This window comes from Recurvomyces mirabilis (genome assembly GCF_035927965.1).
Source record: "Recurvomyces mirabilis strain CCFEE 5264 chromosome Unknown scaffold_8, whole genome shotgun sequence".
Classification (NCBI taxonomy): Eukaryota; Fungi; Ascomycota; class Dothideomycetes; order Mycosphaerellales; family Teratosphaeriaceae; genus Recurvomyces; species Recurvomyces mirabilis.
The window spans coordinates 807,962-825,483 of NW_027041942.1; the positions used below are offsets into that span (position 1 = coordinate 807,962).

General features: G+C 52.4%; 8 protein-coding genes across 8 annotated transcripts; 4 read left to right on the forward strand and 4 right to left on the reverse strand.

Moving 5' to 3' along the window:
• Positions 1–234: 234 nt before the first annotated feature.
• On the reverse strand, positions 235–2,156 carry LTS14_003941 (uncharacterized protein; the record flags this gene model as incomplete). Its single annotated transcript, XM_064836643.1, has 3 exons — positions 235–1,174; positions 1,211–1,436; positions 1,520–2,156. The coding sequence occupies 3 exons, from the start codon at positions 2,154–2,156 to the stop codon at positions 235–237; spliced, it is 1,803 nt and encodes a 600-aa protein (XP_064696034.1).
• A 509-nt stretch (positions 2,157–2,665) lies between these two features.
• Positions 2,666–3,816, forward strand: LTS14_003942 (uncharacterized protein; the record flags this gene model as incomplete). Its single annotated transcript, XM_064836644.1, has 2 exons — positions 2,666–3,353; positions 3,497–3,816. 2 exons carry the CDS (start codon positions 2,666–2,668, stop codon positions 3,814–3,816), a joined length of 1,008 nt encoding a protein of 335 aa, XP_064696035.1.
• Positions 3,817–5,585: 1,769 nt separating this feature from the next.
• Positions 5,586–6,690, forward strand: LTS14_003943 (uncharacterized protein; the record flags this gene model as incomplete). The annotated part of the gene is made up of 2 exons (XM_064836645.1): positions 5,586–6,418; positions 6,471–6,690. 2 exons carry the CDS (start codon positions 5,586–5,588, stop codon positions 6,688–6,690), a joined length of 1,053 nt encoding a protein of 350 aa, XP_064696036.1.
• Positions 6,691–6,764: 74 nt separating this feature from the next.
• LTS14_003944 (uncharacterized protein) lies at positions 6,765–8,428 on the reverse strand (the record flags this gene model as incomplete). The annotated part of the gene is made up of 3 exons (XM_064836646.1): positions 6,765–7,840; positions 7,885–8,080; positions 8,138–8,428. 3 exons carry the CDS (start codon positions 8,426–8,428, stop codon positions 6,765–6,767), a joined length of 1,563 nt encoding a protein of 520 aa, XP_064696037.1.
• A 389-nt stretch (positions 8,429–8,817) lies between these two features.
• Positions 8,818–11,710, reverse strand: LTS14_003945 (uncharacterized protein; the record flags this gene model as incomplete). The annotated part of the gene is made up of 2 exons (XM_064836647.1): positions 8,818–10,789; positions 10,848–11,710. The coding sequence occupies 2 exons, from the start codon at positions 11,708–11,710 to the stop codon at positions 8,818–8,820; spliced, it is 2,835 nt and encodes a 944-aa protein (XP_064696038.1).
• Positions 11,711–12,383: 673 nt separating this feature from the next.
• LTS14_003946 (uncharacterized protein) lies at positions 12,384–13,300 on the forward strand (the record flags this gene model as incomplete). Its single annotated transcript, XM_064836648.1, has 2 exons — positions 12,384–12,799; positions 12,847–13,300. The coding sequence occupies 2 exons, from the start codon at positions 12,384–12,386 to the stop codon at positions 13,298–13,300; spliced, it is 870 nt and encodes a 289-aa protein (XP_064696039.1).
• A 925-nt stretch (positions 13,301–14,225) lies between these two features.
• Positions 14,226–15,395, reverse strand: LTS14_003947 (uncharacterized protein; the record flags this gene model as incomplete). The annotated part of the gene is made up of 1 exon (XM_064836649.1): positions 14,226–15,395. The coding sequence occupies one exon, from the start codon at positions 15,393–15,395 to the stop codon at positions 14,226–14,228; it is 1,170 nt and encodes a 389-aa protein (XP_064696040.1).
• Positions 15,396–16,130: 735 nt separating this feature from the next.
• On the forward strand, positions 16,131–17,432 carry LTS14_003948 (uncharacterized protein; the record flags this gene model as incomplete). Its single annotated transcript, XM_064836650.1, has 1 exon — positions 16,131–17,432. One exon carries the CDS (start codon positions 16,131–16,133, stop codon positions 17,430–17,432), a length of 1,302 nt encoding a protein of 433 aa, XP_064696041.1.
• Positions 17,433–17,522: the final 90 nt, after the last annotated feature.

Here is a 17,522-nt window from a genome sequence, read left to right on the forward strand (position 1 = left end):
CACGCAGAAAGCAAGTGCATGGGCGAGTATGAGGCACTACAAGCCGTTTACGAAGCGCCACAGTACGCTCGAGACTGCGAGACGACTTCTTAAGTAACATTGATCCCATGCATTTACACATTGGCAAGTAAGTGGATGCTGTTGTATGTCTTGTCTTTTGTCCTTTCGCTCTCACTTTATTCTCATCTGTTCGTCATCAAGACCCGAGCATAAATCCGAAAGAGAGATCTCCGATCAATGCAGGAAGAACACCTCGTCACGACCGTGCCTCATCTCGTGGAGGATCACCGCTGTCCCCTCCATGATATCATGGACGTATGCGGCGCTACGGACGAGGTAGTGGCCAGGAATAGGCATCTCGAGCAGCACAAGCGGCCATCGACACCCGTACAATATGACCACTACATCTCCGACATCCATTTCCGCAGGGCCAGCGCCTATGCGGCCGTCTTCTAGTGAGAAGCACCGCCTGTGAAGACACCTTGACGACGATTGGAGATACATCCCAGGCATTATCACATCGTCGTCGTCCACATTCGCAAGCTGTGCCTGCATTGAGAGACCTTGGGCAGAGTCTCGAATGAGCTTATCGTATGCACGCAGAGCAGCATCGGGTTGAATAGTGCAGTCAAATAGGTTCGAGCCTAGGATGATGCTAGATGCTAAAGCAGTCCTACGGACTTCGGAAGTTGCGTCCAGCTCAGTCTGCGCCTCGGCCATCCAGCGCCATGCTACATCGTCAATCCCGTCATCAAGGACGTTGAGGGGATATTCGCTCGATATCCGGTCGACACGACTGACTTGGAAGCCAACTAGGATAAGCACTCCTGGGCTGATCCATAATCTGGGAGGGATCGTGATCGGCTTGTAGTTATGTGCGTTGAAGCGTGTCGACAGCAGCGGAGCATCAAGCATGCGATCTCGTCTTCGATGGAATGGTGGAAGCCATGTCGGCACAGGCCTATCATGCAGTGAGCTAGATTCTGCTTGCCACGGGTAAGACACTCGATCGAAGAAGTCCAGGGTATAGCTATTGTCAATCATCGCTCGCACAACGTCAATCAGTATGTCTGTCAAAGAGCGAGAGTAGTCGGGACGCAGACCAGGGGGAATGGTCTCATTGACCAATCGTTGGTACAGACCGAGCATACCGAAAACACGGTCTTTGGGTTTGCTAGCTTAGCTGTCAGTGATAGTGTATAGCACATGCGGTAGCTTCATCTTCCGTCCCGTGGGTTTGCCTTCTTTGTAATCGTATTTGAGAGCCCATAACGCATTTGCACGGTTCATCTCTGTTTGCAAAGACATGTCGTCCGGTTTCATGAGCAAGCGCTTGTACTGCAGCCACATGGCCACACGAAGTATGTCTGTGAGAGAGAATCGAGCAGCACCGTAGTAGCAAGTGGACTTTGGAGGAAGGATAGCTTCTCGCACCACTGAGGACATCTTCGTTAGCTACTTCAGCACCAATTTTATCTTCAAGACATTAATGATCACACGGAATGGTATGGTGACTCACCCCATACGCGTCCGAACCACGGCATGTTCAACATGCGTAACAACAAACCAATGTCTGCTCCAGCCGGCAAACTTCCATTGCCCATAGGTACGAGGCCACCAGTCGTACTACGCACAGTAGTCGCGAACGAGCGGAAGTTGTCAGTTTCGTTCGCAGCATCAGCCAGCACAAGTTCGACCGACCGCCGCAATTTCTTGGTAGGATCACTGCATTCGCCAATCCGGATAAGTCCTTGCGTTGGGTAGAAGTAAACTTCGGCCATCAACGCGACCTGTTGACTACGCTCGTCGATGTCATGCTGGTTGATACAGACCGCGTCGATCCACAGTACGCGATCTTCTGCCTTCTTGCGAAAGCGGCGAAGTACCACTGCTGCGTTAGCAGGTATCAAAACCCGTTCATCTTGGATTAGGATGGTAGATTGCACTGTAGGATCACCCCAGACGTAAGAAATCGTCTCGTACTTTGCTCGAGGCCTGGACTTCAAGGAGGTGTGCTGAACCATGCATCGCACTTCTTCCTCAGACGAAGCGGCAGGCTTTAAGACCAGCAGGCGGATTTCTTGTCGACCTGGGTCTAGTTTGTGATAAAGCGGTCCTAGTGTCAGCGCGGCGAGGTTTCTCTCGGTCTCCGCCATGAGTGAGCAGCGCAGATCCTGCTGTCGCAGCTGACATGGCAAGACTCGGCTGTGTTTTCGCCAGGGTTCGGGAAGAAGTCTACAGACCAGACACTGCTTCAACGTGACTAACGTGAGTACGATTGCAAGAGGGTATGACTAGAAAGGACGACCTTTTGGACGATCAGAACATAGGCAGCAGCCCCCACTGCGAACTTGTCCGCGAGCGGGAGGAATTGCGGAGAGTGCTTGAAGCGTCCACGTGACTCCATTTGGCCACGCCGACATAAATGCCATCGCCTTTCCTTGTACCACTGCACTAAGTCTATACTGACTGCTAGCACGGCATTCACCTCCGTTGATTCTCGCACTGAAATTGAGAAAGGAAACACTTGCGGGCAACCCTTTAGCAAACATCACACTCCACGATGTTCGGCATGAGGCCCACCGAAGCTACAGTAAGTGGCCGTGTCATCAATGTAGGCATCGTAGGGTGAATTGGGATCGTCATATCTTTACCAACGAGGCGCATGCTCATTGCTCGCAGGTGTGGTCTGGTCACTCAAGTCGTCCACATTCCCTGCTTGAACTCGTTATCCCATCAATTCCAGATCACATACTTCAGCGATGTCTCCGAGGAAGCCGTGAAATGCAGCCAGCTCAAGGTCGCCGGCAATCTGCGTCCCAAGACCACCCGAAGCGTAGAGGAGCTGTGCAATGCTCCGAGTGTCGATCTGGTACTGGTAGCAAGCCATCATACTTTCCATGCGGCTCATGCAGAGCTTGCGCTGCGAGCCAAGAAGCACGTCTTCATCGAGAAGCCGATCGCGTTGTCGTTGCAGGACGCAGACCGTATCATCGCTGCGGACAAGGCGGCAGGCGGCGGCAGAGCCTTCATCGGCTTTATGAGAAGGTATGCTGCGGCGTTCGTCGACGCAGTTCGAGAGGTTGGCACCATTGAATCGATACATTACGTTCGTGTCCGAGATATCATCGGACCCAACTCTGTCTTCGTGGGACAGTCCGGCACATGTCCCCGGACATTCAACGATTATCGCGAAGAAGACTCCAATGCGCTGCGGGAGAAGACGAGCGACGACATGAAGCAAGCGCTACAACATGAGCTTGGAATCGCTGTGACCAAGGAGACGACAATGATGTGGGATGTTCTCTCCTTCCTAGGGGCACACGACCTGAGTGCCATGCGAGAAATCGTGGGTATGCCGGATGGTGTCGTAGGATTCTCACCTTGTGCTACCACGGGGTCGCCATTTGGGAGGTAGAGGAAGCTCCTTGCCATGCACTTTTTTCGCCCAAGGCTGACAACTGCAGCGCAATCTTCCGATACTCCAACTTCGCAGTCGCATACGAGTCCGGCGTCGATCAGGTCGCAAGATTCGATGCTTCAATCGAGGTCTTCGGCGACTCGAAGACCGTCAAAGTGTGCATCGACACACCATTCATCAGAGGCTTGCCGACGACTATGGTGGTCAAGGAGACTTTACCGGACGACTCATATAAAGAGTCGGTTACTCGGAGCACATACGAGGATCCTTTCATGCTCGAGTGGAAGGAGGTGTATCGATGGATCGTTGAAGGGAAGGTCCCGAAGACCACTCCGCAGGATGCTAGGTGTGATCTTGAGATTCTTGGTATGCTAATGAAGTCTGCTTTTACATGAAGCAGGTTATGAGTTGTGTAGTAATGATTGACAACTTGAACGATGCGAGTAGTGCTCGGACAAGGCATTGACAACGCTATACCTCTGCCTTTGGATCACGTCGGTCCCACGAAGGCGCTCACATACCTCTAATGATTGTACAGGATCTCATCCCGGATGGATCGTGATGGAATCGCAACAGCCGTCGAGCCTGAACGAAGCTGTGGACACAACCCTGGCATGAAATGAATGACTCGTCCAGTCCACACATATGCTGAAGCTGAGCCACGCTTGACAGATACAATTTGTTCATATCATGACGAGCAATCTTCTTACAACGAACCAGATATCAGCAAGCAAAATTCCTCGACCTGGCGACTATCATCTGGATCGGTAACGAGGCGGCTTGTCACAAGAAGGTCCTACTTGGCCATGCCAACTTGTACATCGACTTCGACTAGTACTTCCGTTGTAGGAGACGGGCCTCTATTACACGGAGCCAGCAAGACGATACTACCGATTCATTGACCATCTAGCAGCTGTGCCATCCACGAGATTCACACGCAGTACATGAGGGTCGACAGAGGCCTACTACGCAAGTCCCTTCTTTTCGCAAGTTGCTACCTGGCGCGTCTACAGTGCTAGGCCATATGTGTCCTTGCTTGATACGCTTCTAGAACATCGATTTCGTTGTCGATCTGGCTGCTGGTGGACCGCTTCGGGAGGCATTGCATCCGTGTAATGAAGAGATGTGGGCCTTTAAGGGCACTGCTAATGCATCCTGGCGCCGAGATCAATCCTACCATGAAATCGATCCTCTTGCGTAGACAGCGGTGCCGCAAGTGACAGCAGTTTCCGCGTCATCGTGGGATGCAAGCAGCGTCAAGCCTCATGTTCGACTATAGCCCACAGATCTAATCACACCATGTCAGTCAAATCGGGGACATCCTGTTGCCACATACCTCACGACTATGGACATTTCATTGGCTGGGCCGCCATCAGAGGCGATAGTGGCAACCACCGGTCGCTCTGCTCGGTCAGGATTTTTTGAAGTTGTCAATTGTCAAGAACGCGAAGCACAGGCTGACCGAGACAGCGACGGTTCGAGGGGCAGCATACCATAGATGGTGAGCGCTGTACATACTTCGACGCATCTTGACCTCGCACCATTGCGCTGAGCTGTTCGATTTCATTGACGCAGGCTTGAAGCCGATCTTTCGAGGTTACTTGAAGTATTGAAGCGATCGAAGGAATTGTGGACGCTTTCTCAAGTCCATATATTGACTCATTGGCGACTACTTCAAGCGCGCAACACTTTCATATTCTCGGTGTAGCCAAGCTCAGCCGTCAGCTACGGGTAGAGGGAAGTTTCCAGCCCTCATCAACATGCTTGATCACATCATTAGCCATCCGCACACATACTTCTGAGCATTGAGACGGACAAACCCGCGGAATATGAGGTCCTTCCCAGGAGCTTCACCGCTCTTAGAATGTACGGGGATCTAATACCGCCACGTTGGCGCTGTGCGACGCCTATGCAGTACAGGAAGAGGGGCTAAGGCAGCTCAGAGGCTCTCTCACCGGTCTCGAGCTGCAACTTGCAAGCCTCACCTCGATGTGCCCGCTCTTGCCAGCACTACTGTGCCGAGCACCGATACGACTATGGCCACCGATTGGGGCCTGGGTTTTGCCTGAAAATGAAGGCGACAGAGCCTCGATAGGCTGCATATATGCCGTGTCCGCACCTAATAATCTGAGGGCATGAACGTACTGTTCACTTAGCCGGCATCATGACCACTGCAGACATTGTGGTCGTCGGCAGTCTGCTTGTCGAGCACATCTTCTTCATCGATCGCTTACCTGATCTTGGTGAAAGTTTCCCCGCCACTCGCTATGTAATTGGACCCGGCGGAAAAGGCGCCAATGCAGCAATTGCAACCTCACGTGCGTGTCACAACAACCCAGACAAAGCGGATACCGCTACTGGCGAACCTGGCGTCGACGTTAAGGTCCGCATGATAGGAGCTATAGGGGATGATGGAGAGGGGAAGTATATGCTCAAGGCGTTAAGCGATAGTCAGGTGGAATCCAGCGGCATACGTGTCGAGAAGGAGGAGAATACAGGGAAAGCATTTATCATGGTGGAAGAAACTGACGAATCAAGAGACAACCGCCTGATCTATACGTTGGGTGCGAATTCGGTTATCTCACCTTACGACTTCAAAACTGCCGATACCCTGAGTAACGCGGGCGCACCTCCCGACCTGATCATTTCGCAGCTGGAGGTCGATATGAAGGCGGTCGAGCGGATCCTGGAGACAGCGGGCAAAGCAAACATCAAGGTCCTACTGAACGCTGCGCCAGCCAACAACATCCTGACGAAGCTGTATCGCAACCTGACACACCTGGTGGTGAACGAATCGGAGGCTGCGATACTTTCGGGGTTCGACCTGGCGGATATCAAGTCCGAGAACTTTGAAGAAATCGCAAAGATGTTCCTTGGGTACGGGGTGGAGAATTTCATCTTGACCCTTGGTAAAGGCGGAGCATTTTACGCGAATAGCGAAGGTTCGGACCTGATCAAAGCATTTGAGGTAGAGTCTGTAGATCCAACTGGAGCTGGGTAAGTCGATTGCTGCAATGCTGTCGGATGAGAGCTGACGGGAGTGATCCAGTGATACCTTCGTCGGCGCTTATGCGGCCGAGTATGTGCGCATGCAGAAAGCACAAGAGTTCTGGGACATCGCCAAGGCCGTGAAACGTGCCAATGCCGCCGGTGCTCTCGCGGTCACCAAAGCTGGTGGTCAAACTGGCATACCCTGGGCCAATGAAATCGATGACTTCATGGCCGCCGCGCTGGTAGATGCACCAGTGACAGCCGGGGCTGAGGTTTGAGTCGAGCGCTGGTACTTCCAAAGTCCCGTGTTGTACTGTCGTGCTGTTTTGGTAGTTTCTAGCAGATTGGCACATCACCAACAGCTACTGCAGAACAAAACCTCATCCTCTACTTTCAACTCCCTCTTCAGTTGCCTCGCGTTCTCTCGGAGACCGTTGTCTCTCTCCAGCATTTTCAAAATGATCTTTAGTAAGAGCTTGGGTACGTCTGCTCTGGTCGCCCCATCTTCCATGCCGGGCAAGTTCCTCAGCCATGCCTCGACTGCGACAAGATTTTTGCTGAAGGCGTACGGGTTGTCCCGCTCGTCGACCCTCCTCGCTGCTCCATATTCGTCTAGAGTGCAGCCCTGGCGGACTGTCAACATCTCAGAGAAGACACAGCCGAGCGCGAAGACGTCTGCCGCGCGACCGCGCTCTTTCAGTGGCTCGGGAGGCCAATATACAGGCGTCCCTGCAATCGATTGGTCGGCAGAGAGGCTCGTCGACGATTCCTCGAAGTCCCAAGCGCATCCAAAGTCGGCCAAGTAGACTCGAGTGCCCTTTATCAAGATGTTCGAAGGCTTGATATCTTCGTGCTTGATCTTGTTGGAATGTGCAAACGCCAGGGCAGTGATCAAGCAGCCAAACCAGTTGTCGAGGAGCTGAATCTCACTTCTTGGGTAGTCAGCGTTGATACACCTTAGCAGGAGAAACTCCCGCAGGTTGCAGTCGCCGACCGGTAGCATGATCAAGTTGAAACCAGCGTCATGCTCCGTGTAGAACAGCATAGATGCGATGTGATGGTGCTGGAGTTTCTTCATGACATCCACCTCATTCAGCACTCGCTTCTTCGTAGCGCTCCTGCCTCCGGCCTCCTTGGGCGCGGGTATGAATTTCTGAGCAAAGAATTCCCCGGTAGAGTACTGCTTTACGCAATGCACTCGACCGAACTGGCCCGCTCCAAGCTCTCTGACGCTATCGAACTGAGCATTGGTCCTTTGCAGGACCATCGGCTCCGGCACCCCGGCATGTGCAGTCTTGCCCGCCTGATCTATGCGGAGCTGCTCTTCCTCTTGTGCGCCCCGAAACGCTCGCTCCCAATCTGCTCGTTGTGCGGCGAAGAAGTCATCCTTGCCAGTCAATGACTCTCTAAATCGTTCAATGCACAGAACTAGCAATGTCAGCACGCCCTATCGTTGTCCTCGGGACACGTACCCAGAGGAGCGCTCTCTGAAAATATCGCCATATATGATTCCATATAGCTCTCAAACAGCTTTTCCAAAGGCTGTCGTACGCGGCTCTCGGTCTGAAATCTGCGTAAATTTTCGACGTTGAAAGATGGTACGATGTCGTTCAATCGTTTTGTCTCCTGCGTAAGGGCCGCAAGCTCGGCTTTGCTCTCGAAAGCTGCCTATGCCACATCAATGCCGGAGCTCACGGAATTGCATTGGCGGTATTGTGGACTCACCTGCACGGCTGCTGTAGCAACGGAAAAGACCAAGGCGGTGAGACTATCCGGTGCTTTGATGCCCAGAGCCGCGTCTACAGCGGCTGCAAGCTCGAGTATAGAGTTGTGCTGCTTTCGTATGCGGTTCAGAAGCCGTAGCCCATCACGTTCCCGGTACTTTTTCCAGAATTCGCTCAGAGTGGCTCGAAAGTCGTCTTCGTCGGCGATGGCTTTTTGCTCGCAAGCCTCCAATCGTTGCTTGTGCTTGACGATGAGGATGGGCCACGTGTTCTTGGGCGTACCACTAGACATCGGGCCGCACGATGGTGGATAGGTGTAACATATCGCATTCAGCGTACATGTATAGGACACAAGCAGGGAGGCATGAGGAGAGCGACGAGACATTTAATGCCACGCGCACAATCGCCGACCCAACATCAAGGGAAGGGTTCTGGTTGGATCCTGTCCAGTAAGGCTATCAAGGCACATCTTGTGGCGGGTTACGCCCTCGAACCCCGCTCAGCCGGACGCCATTGACACTACTGTGCAGCAAGTCACGGTCAATAACCGCAGTAGACCAAAAGAAACGACGTTACGGTAGCCTTGTCAGCCATATGACGAGATCATCTTGCCGCGTTTCTCTCGACAGGATCATGCGGGCTTCCTCAGGCCCCACAAAACTTTGCTTAGACCCAGTATGCTTATGCATCGCCGAGCATATCCCACGTTTCTGGCGTAAATGGCCGCAGGACAGTCTCTGATAGCCTGTCTGCAAGTCTGCTCAGCTCAAATGCCTCATCGCTGCGGCGACGTGCAGTTCCTGCGCCCGCTTGAGAGAACGCCTGCCGGTGCAGCGCCTTCTTGCGCTCCACCACAAACTCTGCAACAGATATGGTCCCGATCCTCACTTTTCGATCTACCTTCGCACTACGCAAGAACATATCGAACCCTTCATTTGGGTTGAAGGCCGCAAGTACGAGTGCATTTTTTCGTCTGTCATTCAATGCATGGACATCGGTCATGGAATGGTCCAGCAGTAATTGGACACTTCTGGAATCCTCTCCCGCTGCAGCGTGGTGAAGAGCACTTTCAGAATGTCTGTCGCGAATATCACAGCAGCCTGTGTGGTGCTGGAGTAGCCACTTTGCCACTTCAAAGCCAGCTTTGTACTTGCAGGCCAGATGCAGGCCAGTACGGCCGTCAACGTTTGAACGACGTTCAGGCCACGATGAATCGAAGGAAATGAGGAGCTTCACGACATCGATATGGCCATACTTGCATGCCTTATGAAATGTTGTCATGCCATCGTCGTCCTCAATCGAAGTCTCCACCCGCTCGTCCGACATGATGAGCTTTACTACGTCGACATGGCCATTGCGCGCAGCGAGGTGCAAAGCCGTACATCCGGATAGAGCCCGCTCAGTCTTGATCGATATGGCCTGAGGCTGGAGACTGGTCGTCTCATAAGCCTGCCCATGCCACCGGGAAGCTCGCGGCCGTACACGACCGTTGATGCTAAAGTCACGGTTTGCATGGCCCATCATTATTTCCATCACGTCAACACTGCCGAGAGCTGCGGCAATATGCCATGGAGATAGTCCCTCATCGTTGCATGCGTCAAGAATCGCTCCTTGACGTACGAGTAGCTCAACTAAGAATCGATTGCGAGCGATGACTGCTTCGTGCAGAGGCGTTTGACCAAGTCCATTCCTATGCGACAGCACTTCTTTATTTGCATCAGCCGTGAGATTTGTCGCAAGATCGTTGAGACTAAGCGCAGCGGCTAGATGGAGGCCGGTAGTTCTTCCAATCCGAAACGGGTCGACCGAACCTGGCCGTGCTGCAGCCGTTGCAAGAGACACCAGCACACTGGTTCTTGAATTGGTCCTGCCACCGACCACATTCTCCAAGGAATCGCTGTGAACCTCTGTGGCGTGGTCCGAAAGCAGCATGACCTGCCGTGCCGTGCTAACAGATGCATCACATCGAAGAAAGACCAGAGCTATGGCTCGCAGCGACTGGGCGCAGTCTTCATTTAGTGTTTCCATAGCAGCGGCATAATGTACGGTCCAGGACTTAGCAGCATATGAAAGAAGTGGCGAGTCAAGTAGTCGCTTATCCAGTTCGACGTTGTCGCCGCACGGGCCAAGCGTGAAACGATGCCAAAGTAGATATCTCAGGCAAGACTGCGTGATGATTGCATTGGAGTCCATGACTATTCGACGACGCGGAATCTGCAGATAAGTCTTGAGCCATGGGTGAATGAAGTGAACCGAGCCACTCTTCCCGATATACATCAGCCCTTGAGTGATTGCGGCCAAGTCGTTAGGATCCCGAAGTGCACCAGCGCCGAATTCTCCTCTGTGGTCGCGGAGTGCTAAGAGGTGCAGTAGTTCTTGAAAATTGAGCGGCCGGATTGCATCACGCATGAAAGCAAGAATGTCGCGAGCATCTCGGGCTTGTCGTCTGCGATGTTCTGTGTGGCGATCCGACACGAAGAGTCGATCAATGTGTCGGTCAAATGCCTTTCGCAGGACCTTGTGTTCCAATGCAGCTTCGTCCAGATCAGTGCTATTTGTGCTGTCAAGGGACACTTGCTTCAGGGCAGCGCGAAATTCATCTTCTGTGTCCGCGTTCATAATGTACGCAGTGTTGAGAGTTGCCAGCAAGAACCTACAGCTGAATCAGCATGCCACGAATGACGAGCATTTCGTGAAGATGGCGATCGTACAAACCACGAGCTCCTGCGGTGACCACGTTGGCGATGTCTTCAATGAATTCAGAACCACGTTCGGCCTTTAGACGGGCAACAGTATTGCCAGGAGCGAAACCTCGGACGAAGGTTTTGACATCGGCAGGATACGCTGAAATGATCAGTTCAGGACACTGTCCGAACATCGAAGTGACGGACACCTCTCTGAGACGACTAGTCATGACGAGTCCACAATTCGTTTGCGCTTGAACCTTGGCCAGATGTCGGAGCAGATTAGACAACTTGCTTTGATCAATGAACTCGTCCAATCCATCTAAGAAGATGCAGATGGCCTTTGATCGCGTATGTGCTAGGTGTTGGATGACAGCAATGAGCATCTCTGCTATTTCGTCTGCTGACGGCCATTCTTTGGAGTACCTGTCATGCAAGTCCAATACATGGCTGCGCTGTTCCTCGTCCTTCAAGTCCGCCAACTGGTCTACGAAGCGCATCAGAACTTTTTGTGACTCATGTCCAGTAGGTAGATGGAAATCGAACAGAACATAAGCGACGGCCACTTCCTGGACTTCTCGTAGATCTCTAACTAGCCCACGTATCGTGGTCGTCTTGCCTGCTCCCATGCTCCCTCTTAGCATCAAACTTGCGGCCTTTTGTGACAGACATGCTTGGAAATCCGGTTGTCGTGCTATGTGGCGTGTGAATCCGGGTACGAACACTTCTGGTAGGGAGATGTGTCTTGAGTGAACCTTGCGCGCCTTCGAGGAAAGCCATACTTGCAGCTCATCAGCACCGGCTCCGTTATACACATGATGGGTTATGTTGGTGTTGCTGGAATTAGTGACGTGGTTGTCTGAAATGCGGTAGCTCGCCACCTCAGACATCTTGCATCGCGAGCTTTCAGCAGCGTGGTATGCCTCACGGGCAACATCTGCTGCTCATAGGACTCTCTATGGTCTTTTAGAAGGAAGTGATACAGGCTGCGAACTGCTATCAATTGCACTTGCTCGAGACGATCCTGTAGGATTTTTTGGGGCGAACTATACCGTGTGATTTCCCTGCGGGGTTATCTCAGCGTTGCCTTCTCCTCCACCCACTTCGCTGCCTTCATGTCCCTCTGCCACGCTTTTGAATAACCGACTGGGTACATTTGTTGGGCGAAATAGCCTCAGGCAGCTTAGGTGTCACGTCATATGGTAAATAATGAGGTACCCGGCTGAGCGGAGCGACCGTTGAGCTGCTCAGGCGTGCTGGACCAACTGCAGACCTCCATTAAGCGCCGCCGTGCAGCGGTCTTATATCGATTGCCTTGCCGCTGCTTGCAAAAGGCAGACATAGTAAGATAGAAGTGATTGGACCATCGGGTGTTCTATCGCATGATCGCTTCGATGATGCGGCCGCACCAGTCAAAGTCTGTAGAATAGACAATGTGCTGTCACGGCTGGTTGTGTGATAAATTTTCGGGTCTTGAAAAGAGAGGAAACTATCCGAGCTTCTCAAACATATACCCACCGTCTCTATTTGGTCAGCAATCGTCTACACGCCGTACGGCCTGTGATGTCAGGCTTCCAAGACGTTGCTGCCGCTATCGGTCTCGCAGAACTGGCGCTCCGGAGTATCTCTCGCATTCACGAGTTTGTCGTATATCTGAAGAATGTGCCGGAGTCTGTGGAAAGACTGCGTACGGAGCTGTGTCAGCTGGACAGCTGCCTAGCAGAACTCTCTACTTTGCACCTGTACACTACACCCGCGCAAGCCGTCGTCAGACGCCTCGACTTATCAGCGGTTGTCATCAGATGCGGTGATATCTGTGCTGATCTCGAAACAAGCCTGAGAAAGTGGACAGAAGGTGGACCAGACACTTTGGCCTCCAGACTGCGGGTCCGCTTCAACAAGGCGCAGATCGAGGACGCCATACAAAGTATCGCTTCTGCCAGGGGTGCCATCTTGTTGGCGGTGTCCATCACCAGCCTGTAAGTAGTCCGAAAAGGTCGCGGTTTATCATCTGACCATCTCGAAGACATTTACAGGTCAGCGCCGCGGAAACCATGTCGATGCAAAGGAAGCCTGTGCCGAGCAGGCAACAGCCAGATAAAAGTGCTGTGAGTGCGCGCACCATCGAGCGCGTAGACCATACCAAGAACAGTGGGCAAGCGAAGATGAATGCGGGGATGGCGGTGGTGACTGTTACGGCACAGGCGATTCTTTCCACGAAAGACATAGTCGGTAGTCCGGACGTGATGAAACAGGAATCCTCAGAGCATGAGTACAAGGACGATTGGAAGGCCAGATATGTCGAAGATGTCCGCAGTGAAGCTCTAGAGGACCAGATTGTGGAGGATAACGAAGTTCTGAAGTCTGCGGACACTTCTATTGGAGTTGTATCAGCGAAGCTCAAAAGACAGGTCATCAGGGGAAACAAGGTTATTGGCTCACAGAACACAACCATTGGTGGTGTCCTTCAGTGTAGGTGATGAAAGCAAGCATCAGAAGTTCTGGACTGGACAGCACTGTCGACTTATGCCCTGTCGAGCTCTGCTGATTTGGGAGATTGTGATAGCCCATGAATCACGATAATGTTTTGGCGTAGAAGATGACACGATCTCGCGTGTAAATGAGAATGTACTGTGGTGTTGGGCTCATTACGGCCTATCGGCAGCTAGATCTACGTTAGATGGCTCCACCGTGTCACGTTGCGCGACGAGGCAGCGACACATACATATAAGCGCTGAGGAATACCCTGCACCGGTGAGGGTATCTACTGCTGTCCATATCAGGGAGCCGGGGCTACACATCAAGCCTTTTCCCAAACCAGTCTGAAAAGGCTGCTATTGCGGTCGAGCACCAATCATCCACTAGATTTCTAAGTAAATCAATTCGTGAGGTGTTCTTTGACTCGCATTACCGCGCTATACATCCTTGAAGAAGTATGTTCTAGAGTGATGCCAACGCGAATGGCAACAAATCGACTTACCAAATGACCGCGTTTACACATCATCACGCCTCTCGGATGTGTAATAAAGCCTTACCGAAGCTGCATCAAGCTTCGCGTGCATCGATTGGGCCAGTCATAGGTAGCCTTAGGCGAGTACCAGTCGCCGGATCACATGGTACGATTCTGCAGCGAGGTAAAGCCTGAGGCATGGAGTTGCTCGTCTTACGGGGATATTCCTCAACCTGTGTAAGCGAAGAATTTGTCTTGCAATCATCAAGGTAGAAGGCGTCGCCGATATACAGTAGACAGACCTCGCCCTTACGTAGGAAGGCTTTGTACTTACTTACGCCGGACAGAGACAAACTCTTTATTTTTGTTGGCAGTCCTTGCTTATGACTGTAGGTCACGACAAAGGCGCTCCGATGTAAACGTGGAGAACGCAGTGGTTGCCCGAGTGACGATGTTCATACTTTACTTCTACCTCCAGCAGTACTCACGCTCTCCGTCTGCCTCGCCAGCTTCTCCCGGATAGCAGTACTACTCAACTTACTGCCAAAACCCTCCTTGACCTCCGCCCCTTCATCTTCCGCATCAAGTACGTCAACTTCGAATACCTCCAGCTCAGTCCAGCCTTTCTCCTTCCGCTTGTCGTTGACGGCTTTACCACCTGATCTCGTTTCACCAGATATGATCAGGGTTGAGATCTGTTCCTCCGTAATGGTTGGGCCGAAAGGGTCTTGGATCTCTGTGCACTTCACGACCAGGTTGTTGGGGTAGTGGATGTGTGTTGATTTGCCGTTGGGTCCCGGGTTGTCTGTGGTAGTGATTCTCGGCTGTGATGAGCTGAAGTTTAAGATAGAGTCGAGGAAGTTCTGGACTGATCGTTGCCGGTCTGCCCAGCTTTCGAGGACTTGTGCGTGCTTCTTGTTGACTAGTAGTTGGTCGCCTGTGATGCCTATCGTTGCACTTCGGTCGCCTGAGGGCCTGTCATCTACGGCGAAGACGGTCATGGTTAGAAGGAGTTTGTGTCCGATGTGTAAGTGGTCGAATGTTCCACCAACAGCAACATGGCAGTGCTTCTGCATCCGAGACTTCTGGTTCGATGTGCTTGTTGATGACCCGGAGACGGGAGAAGCTTGACCACTTTTTGCTGCTACGAAGGCCTTGACCATACTCTCACCAGCATCCGTCTCCACACCAAATGCGTACTGCCATTGACGACCTGACTGTGCAAGAGTCTCCAGCGTTACAATCGGTCCTGCATGCGTCGCAGACTGTGCGGAGCCATTTCCGGACCATGCAACCGGAATTATGCGAACATCGACTCCATTGCGGTCCTCAACGTTGACGCCATCCTTGGCTGCTATCACACAGACTAGCTTGTATACAGCTGCGAAACTCGATTGGACGACACCATATAAGGAGGATCGTGGAGCGTTCTGTCGTCCAACCAGGGAAGGACATGCAAGAGCTACTTCCAATATAGCTGCTTCTGAGGAATCTGAGGAGTGGCTGGCGACTTCATTCAATACCTGGCTGATGGTGTCTCCGAAGCTGATCTTTAGCGATGACAGGGTAGGCGGTGATGGTATAGGCGGTAGAAAGAGTACGTACCGGGGCGGCGCATCGTCCATGATGTGGTTATCCGCCCTCGTCCGGGTTCGTCCAATAAAGGTAGTGTCCTGGTTGCCACAATGGCCAGTAAGTGGGTACGAGGGGCTGTGCCTTGGTGTCTATGTTGTGAACGTTTACGGACCAGTGTGATAGATGTCTAGCTTCTCGATGGCATTTGAGTCTGCAATAGAGGCTGGATTGGTGGCTCGATTGGTTTTGTCGATATATAGTTCATGTTGATCGAGGTAACCAATGTGGTGATCAGCATGGTGAAAGCCGAGTTCTTCGAAGTGGTGTGCTCCGTACAGCAGTGACGCAGGGCCGCCGTTGTGGACAGGCATGCAGCTCGACTCGAGATTCTCCCTCGACATGCAAACATCTATGCCGCAGGTATTGAACGGTGCAGGGAGGTCGGCAGCAGGAGGGAATCTTAGGATATTGAGCGATCAGACGACGTGGAGTGGATGGACACATTCCGCCGCATGATCAATGATACAAGGCGACTAGGCGCATACTTAGATCATGGAACGGTATGCCACAACATTGAGCTTTCTTATCTTTCACACCCTATATCTGACATGTCAGACACCAGATCATGGTTCTCCAAAGCTACGGCTAGCAAATATGGGCTCCTTTCCGAGTCCAGCAAACATGATCTACCACGCTGGCATAGCCCATCGCCAAGTTTAGCGGCCTCGATCGTCCCTCCGCCCATAGTGCAAAGCACATATGCCACCTCGTCGCGGCCACTCCCAATGAAGTCAGTAATTGTCGACCGGCCAGCTCCTGCGGATGATCGACAGGGCGAAGTTGAAGCAGACCTACAATTCTTACTCGACGCTCAGGCCGAGGGACTTGTGAATGGCTTTGGCGGCGAAGCGGATGATCTTTCGTCTACTGGAAGCACCACTCCTACTGCGCAGAGCATGCGGAGTGCTTCTGCAAGACGAAAGGCACGAGCTGCCACAAAGACACCGAGTTTGCGGAAAGCTAGGAAAGGGATCTACAACAGCATAATAGCACTGTCTGCTGTCAAGGATGAAGAGCTGCAAATAGTCGACGAAGAGGCCGCGGAACAGCAGAGGACACTTGTGCAGATCGATGATTGGGAGCAGAAACGGCAGGGGTTACAGGAAGCGATGAGGAATGTCAATGATGGCGAAGAGACGTTTCGTGCGCAACGGCTGAGGCGCGAGGCAGATGCTATGCAGGAACAGATCAATGCAGTGGAATTGCAACTTGCAGATCTACAAAGCCGACAAAGAAAGCTTCTGCGACAAGCAGCCGCAGCTGAGAACGCTGTGCAGGCGAGGATGGCTTCCTATACCTCCTCTCGGAGTATGCTAGAAGCCGATGTGCAGAGGTTTCTCTCCTTGCATTCTACGGGTGATCGGTCTCACAGTGACGAACATTCGAGACCTGACCGCGTGGCTAAGCAAACAAACCTTCACGCAGCGCGCGAGCAGTGTCAAGCCGACCGGAAGGTCGCGTTGCAGCACCATCAGGATATCGAGAACGAGAAATCGGCGCTGAATGGGGGCGCTGCAGTCTGGCAAGACGTTGTCGCGCACGTTACAGACTTCGAGAAGCGCTTGCGAGCGAGTCTGACTGAGTTCTCCAACTCGCAGTCAGCATGGGATGAACCAACATCGCAGCCTCCGAACAACGACCAGTCGACGAAAGATCTGCTTGGAAATCTGGAAAGCGTCTTGGCCCATATCGAAGCAAAGTACAGCCTGGCTGAGGAGCGAGACTGGAAATTGTTGATAGCTGCGATCGGAGCCGAAGTAGATGCTTTACGACGAGGTCGAGATCTTTTACAGAATATTTTGCACGTCGCATCTTCGCATGGAGTGGAAGGGGAAGGTGATGAGTTAGTGGACACTGGGAGTCCTGTCAGTGTCAAGGATGGTGAAGATGGCAACGCTATTCATGAGCTCGATAAGAGCTTCGAAACGGCGCGACGTCCTTCACAACGGCAAGCCAGATCTGACAGTAGTGAGGATGGTGGACCTGATCCCGAGTTACTGTTTTCGAGGCAGGATCTTGATCGATAGATGTGATATCTTCTGACGGAGAGGAGTCGGTTTCCTTCGATAACAACGTTGTTGCTCTGGTAGACTTGATTCTACATGTGGCCGTCATCG